Genomic DNA, 13,853 nt, shown 5'->3' with positions numbered 1-13,853 from the left:
GTCGTCTGGCATAAGTGTTAAATAAAAGTTAACTTTATCTCATTTTACCATTTGTTGTTCATCTTATTTTTGGTAAGGCCTTATCACTCCACCACACAATCATCAAAACATATCTCTTATCAAGCCTTTTGAATCTTTTTTTTTTTTTGCATCTGGGCCATACCAGCATATGGTAGATGTCACAACTGGCATCCTCTAACCCCATTCTTCAGATGTGCTGTTTGAGTCCTAAATGCCATGTGTCGCTAATGGCCAAGATAATTAGATTTCCACACTCTGCAGTTATTAAAAGAGACCAAACCAGTTTTTTTTTTTTCTTTTTACAGTAACTGGATGTCCCAGAGTAATAGGAGCATATGATTGCTCCCATGTGCAGCTTTTGCCCACTGTAGATACTTGGATAGCATGTGTACAGAAATCATAAACACAGCCATGCCCTGAATGTGCAGTGCATTTGATGCCACAAGAAAATTACCAACTTTGCAGTAAAATATACCCAGTAAGTTAAAAATTCTTTTATTTCTTTTTTTTTTTATTTGTTTTTGTTAAAACACTTTAGGATGGAAGCTGGCCAGTTTTAAGAAGGCTGGCTTGAAGGGGGGTCTGTTTATGAAAGTTTTGGTAAAAATAAATTCATCTTTTTTTTTTTTTTAAGGTAACAGAACAGTACCATTGATTGCTTGTGCAGTCTATACTATCAGTATAGACTGATTTTTGTGAGTAATTTGTGAGTAATAATTGCACAAGCAAATTATTACTCACAAATTGAGATTTTTGGAGTACAGGCTCAAAGTTTTTAATACAGTTTTCTGTCCAATATTAAGATCTATTGTAATAAACAGGACAGGTCAGAACTAGCTAGAACTAGTGAGAAAACATCAGCTGATTAACTGAAAAGTTGTCCCAACTTTGTGTCTTGGCCCCTGACAGATCCCATAGCCTGGAACAGGATTTATTTCATTAACATATTTAAAATTTCTCAAGAATCCTGCTGCTTCACAAAGGAATACATAAATAAACAAACAGATAACTAACTAACTAAATAAAACTAGCAGTAGTATAATGAAAATAATTAGTATTGGTAAAGGAGGACCCCTCCTACAGTATCGTGAAAATGGTGGAAAAGTTCTTAAACACACATGTAAAGGGTGGAAGTGGGGGTACAGGGGTACAACTGGACGATTATCATTTGTATAAGGTATTTCTTTAACATCTTCATATCTCTACATAAGCCGGTGGGGGGATGTTAGCATCATGGAGAGGAGAAATAATCCTGCATCTCCCTGGGCTGATGATTGTTCAATATAAACCCTGACTGTTCCCAGTCAGATTTCCAACAGTCTGGACTGGGACTGGGTGTTGTGCATAATTTCAGCTGAATTTATTGAGCAGCTTGTAAAATGATGCTTTATGAGTTGTTCTGTCTGTATCTGAGGCCATGAACCTGTCAGCGTCCCCGCTAAGAGACGGAGGACAGATGTTCTACTGGTTCTGGTTTACCACTCTTGCATGTTTAAAACACTCTGTGGCATCCATAACTGGATTTTGAGAACAATTATTCAACATCTTTTTATGCATTCTAGCAGACGACTGTGAGCTTTTATAATCTCATAAAATCCACATTATTCTAATAAGCAAGACAAAATGGCTCCTTCAGCAGATGTTTTATTGGGATTCTGCAGCTGACAGACTGGTTCCCACCAGTCACACAAGACGGGATTTTAAGCCTCAGCCTCAAACATCTTTTTCCTCCCGTCCATTCCAGATTTGTCCTCGATGTTTTTGCGCCAGTCACCGACGTCACGTAGTTCTTTCTCCTGAAACAATAAGATGCCGACATAAGAGTAAAGCTGGCAAGAGCAAAATGAAAAAAGGCTGACATTGTTGGGGTTTTTATACATTAAAGTGGTGCTATTATGGTATTTGGAGTTTTCTGAGCTTTCTACAGTGTTACAGTGTTGAATCCTCATCAGACATGTGAACGGCACTGTTTTTTATCACCTAAACGCATGTTTGAGTTTGAGTTCCAGCGCTCTCTCCGTTCGGTTTCCATGACAACGAAAAACATGTCGTTTTAGAGAGTTTTTTCTACTTGGAAATCCTTGTGACGTCCCAGGAGATAAGGTTCAGTGATTGGTTCTTCTACTGGTTAACTAGGGCATGTACAAATACATCAGGCGGGTGGAAAACGTCGGATAAAGTTATTTCCAACGATGGCTGGTGAGTTTACCAAAGAGAGACATCCTGCTGCATTCGTTGCTGTGGGTTGCTGTTTTCCACTTTGTTTTCAGGGTCTGATTCAGGTTCCAACATGTAGGGCTGTATGCTATGTGTTGACATTGTATTTAGTTTTTTTTTTTTTTTTTTTTTTTTTTTTTATTGAGTTCATATTAGCGGCTGTAGCTCAGGAGGAAGAGCAGTTGTCCTTCAACTGGTAAGTTGGGGGATCGATTCCAGGCTTCCCCTGAAATGCCAAAGTGTCCTAGGGCAAGACACTGAACCCCAAACTGCCCCCCGATGTGCCTATCGGGGTATGAGTGTGTTGAGTGAGTGAGTGAGTGTGTGTGTGAATGGGTGAATGTGACAAGTAGTGTAAAGCGCTTTGAGTGGTCTGTATGACTAGAAAAGCGCTATAGAAGTACAAGTCCATTTACCATTTGCCTAATCCTTCTGTTTATGAGATGACGGCGAAAGCAGGTGCTGTGCGCGCTCCCGAGCCATTATGTCTTGCTTAATGTGGAAGAGTCTCAATCCACTCATTTTTCCCACAGGCTGATCTGACAGTCTACGGAGAGGGTCGGTCTGAAGTAAATAAAGCCATTTGTGACAATAACTCGATCAATCCCAGCCCTTCTGGGCTCAGAAATAAAAATAAATTAGCCTGAAATGCACAGAATAGTTCCACCTTCAAAACTTCAGTCATTTTTTCCTTTTTCTCTGCATGTCCTTCTCTTAAGTCTTGGATTTCAGGAGAAAAAAATGTTATCTTTGAAACAAACACCAAACATTAACAATTTACATGTTTACGCTTTTCCCTCAAGCTGTGTTTTACTGTTTACAGTCACTTATCCAACCGTGTACAGACTATCATCCAAAACCAACTCCAACTCAGCTTGTTTTTGTTGCCACGGTGCATCACAAATATCTTCTTGGCTTTATTTCAGGACCATTATTTTTGTTCTATTCAGACAGAACTTTTTGCTGACGTGTGAATCTTTGGTTAGACATTACCATCAAAAGTGATCTCATTCATAGAAAGGTTGATCGGACAACAACTTCATCATAATTTCCAGGTCAAAGTAGAGGTCTCTTAGCAACATAGTAGTGATAGTGATCTTTTTTTAGAATGAAAACATGATAAATAATGGTGTTATAATAGATCTCTCATTGTGGATTTACCATAAAGAGTTTCTGAATAAATACCACATTTTGCTAATGGATAGAAAATCTCCTGGACAGGATAAAAAATACCTTGAAAAGCTCCGTAGATCTCCTAAAAGGTAATATTAATGAAAGTTTACCCTCCAGCGTTACACACTAGAAACTGATGATTATTTAAGTAACAGAGCTTGGGGTTGCTGGAGTTTAAGCTTCAAGTTGTAAGAGTTTAAACACGAACACAAGGCACCGTTCTTCTCACCTCCTCTTTCACCTCCTTCTTGACCTGCTTCAGGTTGGCCCTCAGGTCCAGATTGACTGTGTGTTTGGAGCCCAGCAGAGCCTTCAGCATGGCGTCTGCAGACATACGAACCTTCCTCAGGACAGGCTTCTTGAACTTGCCCATCAGGTCCTGAACTTTGATCTTCAAGTCATCAATCTTAAAATAAAAAGGAAGACAGAAGCCACAATGAGAGTTTAGCATACACACACACCCCGACATCTAAAGTCTTCAGATACCAGGACAGGCGTTTTCTAAACTTCTGAAGCCGAGCTGGAACAGGAGGAAGTTGAACTCCTAACATGTCACCTCTCAAGATGCCTTGAGTTTTAATCTCTCACAACAACTCAAGACGTCTTTTTGATGAAAGACAAAATGTCTTCACGAACCCAGAAAAAGAGGTCCAGCTATCTTCTGTTTGCTGCATTAACGCCTGATGTCTCTGCAGCTTTTACAGATCTTTCAAAGCTCTGAGAAGCAGAAATATAAGCAGAATATTTTCACTGAATTTGCCTGTATCTGTTCTGTGGTCCACACATCCATCTGAATCTGATGTTAAGGTTCTTAAAAGATAAGTGTGTGTGTGTGTGAAAACATGTGGGACTTTGGGTGAGTTATATGTTTTTGTCTGTGAAAGGCTTCTTTTTAACCTTTTTTTTTTTTTTTTAGTTTTGCTTTTCATAGTGTAAAGCACTTTGTGCTGCTTTTGTATGAATAGTTCAAAACAAACTCTATTGACAATTTGTTAAAAGATTTATTTTAAATAGATTATTTATAAAATTATGACAAAAATGTCTATTTCTAAATGAATTTATTTTAAATGATCATTAATGCAAACTTTAGTTTTGTAATCAAATCAATTTTTAAATGCAAACAAACTTCATATATATATATGGAACATTTCCAACCAAGCCTTCTCCTTTAGCAGCATTGCATTATGGGTAGCTGGTTTATAACTTTTTCAAAATGTGATCAATTCTAAAAATTAATACGTATTATAAGTGTAAGGTTTTGTTCCAATTTAGAAAACTTCCAAAATGATCAGGAAAGGCGGTTTATACCGAAAGAAAAAAAGTTGTGATCCTAAAAGAGCTTGACTTACAGATTTAGTTCAGCAACATTTATCTCAGCTTATTATTAAACTGAATTTATGCTTATTAATGATTTATTGGTGATATGAGAGTGTTAGTTCATGACTCATCTACCTCCTTGTTGGCCTTGTTAACCTTCATCTCCAGGTCGTATCGCTCCTCATCAACAACATCAACCTTGTGGTGGAGCTCCCTGCAGAACTCCTGAACACACAAACACACGTTGCATCACACATCAGACCTCGAGTCAGCCTTCACTGCCTCCTTGTATCAGTGATCCTGATGGACCACTTCTGGAAAACTTCACCCGATCGGCTGTTTAGGAGACATCTGACTGATGTCAGGGTCACCGAGATCATCACTTTTGAACTTTTTTGCAGCTTCAATCTCATAAACTGTAAGAATGGTTGCTCCCTAGTCATCTAATCCCCCCCCCCCCCCCCCCCCCCCCCTTCCCCCGACACCCCCACTTCATTTTTCACCAAAAAATGAAGATAGTGATTCTGTAGGGCTGAAGCGGAACTTGTCATTTTTAACTGTGCAATTTACCAGTATGGCAGAAATTCAGAAAAACAAACAATATTATTTTATTATCATTCAAAATAAATATTTATTTTGGTAAAAACTGAACTTTTTTGCTGTTGTTTTTAAATGAAGGCTTCTTCAAAAACACACATTGTGGTTTTACATCTAATTCCCCGGCAGGGACCAAGAGAAACGTTACTGTATAAATACAAGTTAAAGCTGCATCACTTTTACATTTTAGTCTGATTTTCTCTGTGAAACTCCCCCTAACGATGGCTAATCCTACATCCATCTTCATCCTGTCTCTTCTCTGAGATCTCTCTGACCAGTAATAGTCAGTCTGATGTTGAATCTTGTCCTATGTCTTACTCTGTCCCTCACGCTCTTTCTTTTCCTTTCTTCCATAACAGAAAACCAAAAGGTTTTGTGTGTTCCAATTACAGAGGAACCACACTCCTGGTAAGGTCTATTCCGGGGTCCTGAAGAGGAGAGTTCATCAGATATTCAAACATTAGATTGAGGAGGAGCAGTTCGTCCTGGTCACGGAACAGTGGACCAGCTCTATACCCTCTTTGGGGTCCTGGAGGGGACATGGGAGTTTGCCCAACCAGTCTACATGTGCTTTGTGGATCTGGAGAAGGCGTTCGACCGTGTCCCCCGGGGGCTCCTGTGGGGGGTACCCTGGGAGTATGGGGTACCGGACCACCTTGTATGACCTGTCCGGTCCCTGTACGACAGGTGTCAGAGCTTGGTCCACATTGCAGGTAGTAAGTCGGATTTGTTTCCAGTGAGGGTTGGACTCCACCAAGGCCGCCCTTTATCACAGATTCTGTTCATAACTTATATGGACAGAATTTCTAGGTGCAGCCGAGGTGTTGAGGGGATCTGGTTTGGTGGCCTCAGGAATGGCAAGAAGGTTCTTGGTTTGAGCCTTGACTTGGGAAGGTTTGCACAGTGGCCTTTCTGTGTGGAGTTTGCATGTTCTCCTTCTGTATCCATGGTTTCTCTCTGGGTACTCCGGCTTGCATATTAGAGTAATTGCTATGGTTAATTGCTAACTTATCACATCTAAGTCGCTTTCGATAAAAGCCAAATGACTGTATAGTAGATTGGAATGGTCAGAAAAATAATTTTTTCCCTTTCAATGAGATGATTTAGTTTAGAAAGACATTATAAAGCTAAATCTAATCTGTGAACTCAACCATTTAACCAGATCATAAAACAGCTGTTTTATTGATGTGTTTTCATCACATCATCATAACCTTGTAAACAACGAGCTGTTCACACTGAGGGCTCCTGAGGATCAGACTTTATTGGACAGAACAGAACCTCAGAGACATGAAAGCAACACATGTAATCACAGCTTATCGCTGCAGTTAAATGCCGTTTTATTTTCTTTCCTTTATATGCAATTCAGATTCTCTTTGCTCCTGTTGTCAGGAGAGAAAGTTGTGTGCTGACTGGAGCGCTTTGGTCAGGCAGGAGACTGCTGTAACTGGGGTGAGGTGTTTGATCATCTGAATAAGCCCGGACAGTGTTATTTAGTTGGGCAGCCGATCTACTGACTTTTATGGACCAGTCAGACCAATAATAAAACGTTTCGGCTCATTACACACGTCGGCCATACCTTAGTTAGAAGCACATTTTAAGGTCAGAACGGTGTGGATGCTTAGTTCAAGTGTGCATGTTCAGCTTCCTGAAAATGGAAAGATAATGTTGTTTTGTGATGTACCTGCAGCTCTTGCATGGTTCTGGGCATGGAAAGAGGAGGGCAGCTCTCACTCATATACCTCCGCCTCTCCTCCTGTTGCTCCTGCTCTTCTTCTTCCAGCAGTCCTTTAGCAATGGACAGCATCAAACTCTGCAGAAGAAAAATGAAAGTATTCCAACAGTTTCAGTCCATTATGTGAAGACAGCTTATGTTTTTCTTCTTCAACAAGCACTAAGCGTCATCATTTTATAAAAGCATATAAAATGTTACCTTCAGATGATGCTTGCGACTGGAAGACATCTTTTTCCTTTATGATTTGGGGAAAACGTGAAGTTGTGTCACAAAATGACACAGTATATGATTATTCCAGCTGCATGCTGCACTTTAGTCCATTTAAAATGTTTGTGACTGCAAATAAAAATGGAACTCTGAACGACTTACTCTGACATCTTGTCGTTTGTTTAGCATCCAAGCCCGGGAGGAGATGAGAGGTTCTTCAGAGGGCGGGGAAAAAAAAGGTGATGAAACAAAGACAAACTGGCATATTATTCATTATTATAGTAAATGATCTCTGGAGGACTCCGAAGTCATTTGTTAGCCCTAACAGAGGAAGATGAGAAAGGAAGATGAGGTTTTTCAGGCTACTAATACCCCAGGAATTCCTCCGTCCGCCCGCTGGGAAATAATAGCTCCACTTGTAAGAAACACAACACTAAGATGAGCATCAGCAGCCGGCCTGAGGGAAAAGCCTTCAGTCTAAATAAGGGTCGGGATCAGATCCAGCTGGCACCCCCAGTACCCTTGTCATGGAAAGCCTTTATGCTGGGAGCTCGACCATACAAACATCCCAAACATGAGCAGGACATCACTCATCCTTCCTAAAAATAGTGGCAAAACAGAATAATCTAGAAAATGACTAAATGGTTCCCCTTTTACATGGATTTGGCTTCAAAGAGGCCTTATTGATTTAGTTATTGCACACCACAAAATAACTGCGTTACCATAGTAACAGTTCCAAAAAAAACTTTCATACAGAGATATTATGCTCTGATAACTTGGTTGTAATTCTGCCTGTGATGGACTGACCAGACTTTGACCCACAGACAGCTGGGTCATGAATACCAACATGAAGACTGCTCTCAGTTTAGGTTGAATGCTGTCTGGTTGCTACTGGCAACATGTAGCTATCATTCATCAAGACAAAATGGCACGCTCTCCCTGAACTGTAGAAAAACTCTGAATTTGATTGAACTGATTTTACACAGTTTCGCCCAAAGCCAGCTGGGATAGGCTCCAGCTTCCCCGCAACCCTGAATTGGATGAAGTGGTTTAGAAAATGAATGAATAAATGATTTTACACTGACTACACAGCAAACGTAAAAGTTGTACAACAGAATAAACAGGAAGAAATTCTAAAAGAAAGTCTCCACAGTGCCAAACTTTCCCACATTAGAGTGCATTTCTCTTAAAAGTTGAGTCATGACTCAACTTTTGCTTTTAATCAACCCCAGAAGCAAGTCTGAATCAGCAGAACACAGCAAACAGTGTGTAAAAAGTACATGAGTCCATATAAGCCTAATATGTTAGCTGTAGGTGGGGTAATAATGCCAAAACAATAATAATAAACAGCTTTCATCAGTTCATATCTGCAGTGATGCTGCTTCTTTTTCTTTCTTCATTAAATGTAGATACATTCTCAGAAAATAATTTTCATTTTAGATACAAAGTATTGTCACTGTTGTACCCTTATCAGTGGATACTCAGTATATACTTTTGCAGTTTGTACCTTGTAAAGATCAGTATCATATTTCTGGGGATTGTCTTGTCTGTAAATTTAACAAATCTGCTTTTCATATGACACAAAATGTAGTGCCACAAATAAATACAGCACTGGAAAGTGTGTCCAAACATTTGACTGGTAGTGTATCCACTCACTGATATGACTTAAAGAAGAAGCCAAAGCTCATTATTTCCGAACTCCTTCTCTATACCCTAATTAATAACTAATGTCATTATCATTGTCACCATACATACCACAGTTTCATTCATTATTAAAAATAAACATGAGGCAATCCCATACCTCATTACACATATTTTTTATTCAACCTTTATTTTTCCAGGGAAGTCCCTCTGAGATTACCAGATCCTGTTTTTCAAGGGAACCCTGATCAAGATAGCAGCTTTCTAAACTCCATTACAGGCAGTATTCACCAAAACAACCAATGGACAAACAAACAACATAAAACATGTCAAATATAAATCTAAGAGGGCAACAAAATACAGAAAGCAAGCAGACAGACAAGCAGTGGCAGAAATCTACCCAGTCATAGATAGATAGATAGATAGATAGATAGATAGATAGATAGATAGATAGATAGATAGATAGATAGATAGATAGATAGATAGATAGATAGATAGATAGATAGATAGATAGATAGATAGATAGATCGCATTGGGCAACACACAGTTACATTTTCAGTCTTACAACATGAACATCTTGGCTCTTTAGAGGACACCACCCCCTTCATTCAAGTTTCCTCTCCATCACACCATCAACAGAAACATGTTTAGTTTAGTCGAATAAAAAAGAAGCAGCAGAGGAAAGAAAGAGGAATTCCTCACCTTCTGGCTGAAGATGGAGAATGGGACAGTTTCTGCGTAGCAGCTCTTATTCTGGCATCACAACTTATACCGTACATGAGATTCCCTGAAGGCCGAGGAAACCCCATCTTTCTCTTTATGGAAGTAGACCTGACCAATGAGCTGATGAGAAGTGGGGAGGTTTATATCTGACCTCCCCTCCATCCTCAGAACTGATGAAAGCTGAGGACACAGCAGGTGGGAGAGATTCTCAGAGGGGTTCTTCGCGACAAGCTTAATGGATGCTACAAAGAAAGTGGCTGACCAGCTGCTCAGTTGGATTCAGAGACCGGATAAAAACTTTCTCCGTGGAGGTCAGGTTGTTCAGGAGAAATAAGTTTCTTTCTGAATTCAACAGTCAGACTTTAGCTGGTCACCCCGGGTTGGGACAGTTTTTCCTTCACATTTATCATGGTCTTGGGCTGAGACTGCTTTTTCCCAGCTGCCCCTGAAGGCATCTTTCCTCACCACTAATTTCTGATGCTCCCCACCTTATTAAGGCAGCTGTCCCATTACTTCTCCAGGCCAGATCATCCCAGTTCTTCTATACAGTCCAACTCCGTCTGTTGCAGCCTTTTGTGCAGGACCTGCTTCTCCCTCCCAGGATTTTTGTACCTGCCTTCCCAGTCTGTCTTCCTCACTTTGTGGACTTTGTTTTGTTTTTTCTAGGAGAGGGTCTTGCACTGTTCTGTCGGATTGGATTTGCTTCATATTTCCCATGAAAGGATGAATGGATTGAAACCCTGGATGTTTATGTCGAAGAACTCCCTGCCTGAAATGGAATATTTGAGCTCAAGATAATTATCCAGTTTGCATTTAAGACTTTTCACCTGTCGCCTGCAGCTGTCCTAAAATTATTCCTGTAAGGATGTCATGGTTCATTAGTATCCATCGGAAGATGCTACACTGTTGCTCATAAAGGAATGGCCATGGTCAACAACAACAATCGGTCTGAAGGAGGAGAGAACATTGATCCAAAGCAGGACGGATGCATGCTTTCATGTTTCCACCAAATTCTGACCCTACTGTATGAATGTGGCGCTGAAATGGAGACTCATCAGACCAGCAATGGTTTTCCATCTTTTATTGTCCAGGTTTGGTGAGGTTGCATGAATTGTAGCCTCAGTTTACTGTTCTTGGTTGACATGAGTGGCCCCTGGTGGGGTTTGTTTAGTTTTTTTTTAAGTCTGCGGTTGTGTGTTCAGAGATGGTTTTTCTGCATCTCTTGGTTGGCACCAGTGCTTATTTGACTTTCTGTTCCTTCCCATCATCTCCAACCAGTCCGCCCATTCTCCTCTGACATCAACAAGACATTATGGCCCGAATATCTGCTGCTCGCTGGATATTTTCTTCTTCAGACCATTCTCTGTAAATTGGGATATTGTGTGGAAATCCCAGTAGATCAGCAGTTTCTAAAATATTCAATCCAACCACTGTGCCATGTTTGGCTGCTCAGCTTGAGCATGAACTTGGTTAAAAGTTCCAATTACATCCAACTCAGCTTCAGCAAGTCACCTAGTCTGTACTCGCTGTCATGTGACTGGCTGATTAGCTATTTAAGCTAATAGTATCTGAACAGGTGAACCTGATAAAGTGGAATGTGAAGGTTTACTTTTTGATTTGCTTTCCATCCACACCAAAAGTCATTCTGGACCGTTTTCATACCAAACAACTGATCTGACCCCAGGATCCAGATAAGGAACATCTGCTTCTTTAATATTTCAACAGTACAAATCAAATCAGACTTAAAAACATGACATGAGAAACACATTTCAAAACATCATAGTCATTGAGCACATTCTGGGTCACTGAGAAATCACCTGAGAGAATGGGTTTAAAAACCAAGTAGGTTTGATATGAAGACATTTACAACCATCAATGACCCCAAATCTGCTAATTCTTCATCTACTACAGCATCTCAACAGAAACCCAGCTACTGTCAACTATTGAACAGCAATTATATCACAGCAAGAACTTCACACAAATGTCACATGCATACATTTGCTTCAAATAAAACATCCCAAAATATCCAATGTTTTTACAACATTTCAAGAGATTAAATTCATACAAAGTGTGCAACCGTCACCACGTGGTCACGAGACGACTCCAAATGAAGGCACCATACCTGCACTCCCACCACAATTCAACGGTGCTGTACACCTTTTAGATCACAATAAGGAAACAGTCTGGTTAACTCTGCAGAAGATCACAATGGACGTGGAGCAGCTGGACTTGTTCAGGCTTGTCTGGGAATAAAACATCCTAAACCTCCATTTCTGGACCCTGGGCGGTTCCTCTCAGCTCCTCATCGCAGCTTCCACAGCGCCAGCTTTCTGTCTCTACTCCATTACTAAATAATGTCTCCCCCAAAAATCTAAAACTCTGCCGACTAATCACACCTCACCGATCTAGCTAGGATTATTTGGTATCATCAGTTTTAAGCATTTTTCCTTTAAAATGACTGCAAGATTTTCTGGTAAATATTTCCTGGTCATCTTCACTGTCATTTAAACATGCTGCAAAATAAAGATGGATCTGAAAACTCCAGATGTAGCCAGTAGTTTGGCGAGTATTTCCTCATATTAGCTGTTCGTTCCACTGCTTGTTGGCACTGATCCGATATCTGGAGGGCTTGAACTGAATCCTTGCCTTCATCTGCCAGTGAGTTTCAGTATCTGTGTTTAAATATAAACAATACTGGGAAAACAACACAGTTAAAACACTGCATTGTGCACAAACCCGCGAGTGTAGAAACCCTGAAGCGTTGATCTGTGGCACCAACAATAACACTGAAGAGAGATGCACATCATATAACTTGGCTTTAGTCTGAAATCCAGGCAGGAAAACCTAAGATGAGCTGCAGCTTATGGACGAAATAAAACTAAATGGTCAGGTGTACGTCATGATTAACCATCACTGATTCTAAGGGTCTGGTTATTGCATGGATTCAGCTGGTAGCCAAACCGACAGAAGTTATTCTGCTGGAACTACAGCAACTAGCTGGCTGATTTACATTATTTCACATGCTTTGATTCTAAAGAGGCTGTGCAAATAAAAACAGAATACAGTGTACTCTGTAAATCTTAACACATTTTATTCTCAGTAGAACATAAACAGCCTGTCAGGTGCTGAAATTGAGATAAGGTACCGTTTTGTGGAAAATATTAAGCTTATTTTGAATCTGATGGCAGAAACTCACCTGTAGAAAGTTGAAAAAGTCTAAAAAAAAAAAAAAAAACTGGTAAAAATTAAAAAAAAAAACTGAAGGCTATTTGGTGACTAATTAGGTTAACTAGTAGCAGGTAAATGACATGACTAGGTATAAAAGGAGCATTGCAGAGAGGCAGTCTCTCAGCTGTAATTAGAGGTTCACCAATCTGAGACGAAATGGGTCTAAACTGGAAAAATGTCAGAAAAATGTTCCTCAATGTTAAATTGTAAAGACCACCTAACTATAGTGTACTTTATCAAAAGATTAATCTAATAAGGAGGAATCTGTGTTTGCATGGAACAAGGCTAAAGGTCCAACTGGATGTCTGTAGGCTTGGGGCGCAGCACTGTGAACACAGTTCACCCTGAAACCCACAAATGCAGGTTAGAGCTCTATCATACAATGAAGAAGCCAAATGTGAACAGAATCCAGAAACACGGCCATCTTCTCCGGACTAAAGCTCATTTAAAATAGTCTGAGGCCGAGTGGAAAACTGTTGTGGTCAGATGGATAAAAATATTCAATTCTTCCTGGACACTACGGACACAGTCTCCTATAAAGTAAAGGTCCAGCTTGTTATCAATGGACCGTAAACCCTGCATCTCTGAACGGTATGGAGCTTTGTGCCCATTGTGTGGACGGATTCCATACCTGTGAAGCTTCATCAATGCTGAAAAGTACATGGATGGGATGAAGATGCTGCACAACACTAAACATCCTCCTCAGACTTGTTTTTACAGAAGTGTTGCTGCCACCAGGTGGAAAATCAGCTCACGTTTTCTCTGAAATGGTTTCATGTCTCGGTTTCAACATCTGTCATGTTTATGTTCTACTGAGGATAAAATATGGCTTAATGAGATGTGGAAATCTTTATATTCCGTTTTATTCACATTTTCCACAGACCCAATGTTTTTGGTTGTGATACTGTAAACAGATGAAATAACCCGTCTCATTTCATCAACAGATGTGGGGGAAAAGCATCAGACTGCTGTCGTGTTCTTCGCTCCACGGCTGCAT

General features: G+C 40.1%; 1 protein-coding gene across 1 annotated transcript; it reads right to left on the bottom strand.

The window, feature by feature from the left end:
- Window positions 1–1,721: 1,721 nt before the first annotated feature.
- Window positions 1,722–7,285, bottom strand: LOC306764997 (troponin I, fast skeletal muscle-like; the record flags this gene model as incomplete). The annotated part of the gene is made up of 5 exons (XM_079252311.1): window positions 1,722–1,817; window positions 3,641–3,817; window positions 4,864–4,953; window positions 7,007–7,135; window positions 7,256–7,285. The coding sequence occupies 5 exons, from the start codon at window positions 7,283–7,285 to the stop codon at window positions 1,722–1,724; spliced, it is 522 nt and encodes a 173-aa protein (XP_079108437.1).
- Between the last annotated feature and the right edge of the window lie 6,568 nt (window positions 7,286–13,853).

This window comes from Telmatherina bonti, assembly GCF_933228915.1.
Source record: "Telmatherina bonti genome assembly, chromosome: 2".
Taxonomy (NCBI): domain Eukaryota; kingdom Metazoa; phylum Chordata; class Actinopteri; order Atheriniformes; family Telmatherinidae; genus Telmatherina; species Telmatherina bonti.
Note: the sequence above shows the minus strand (reverse complement) of the source record. Positions and strands in the feature narration are given on the sequence as shown.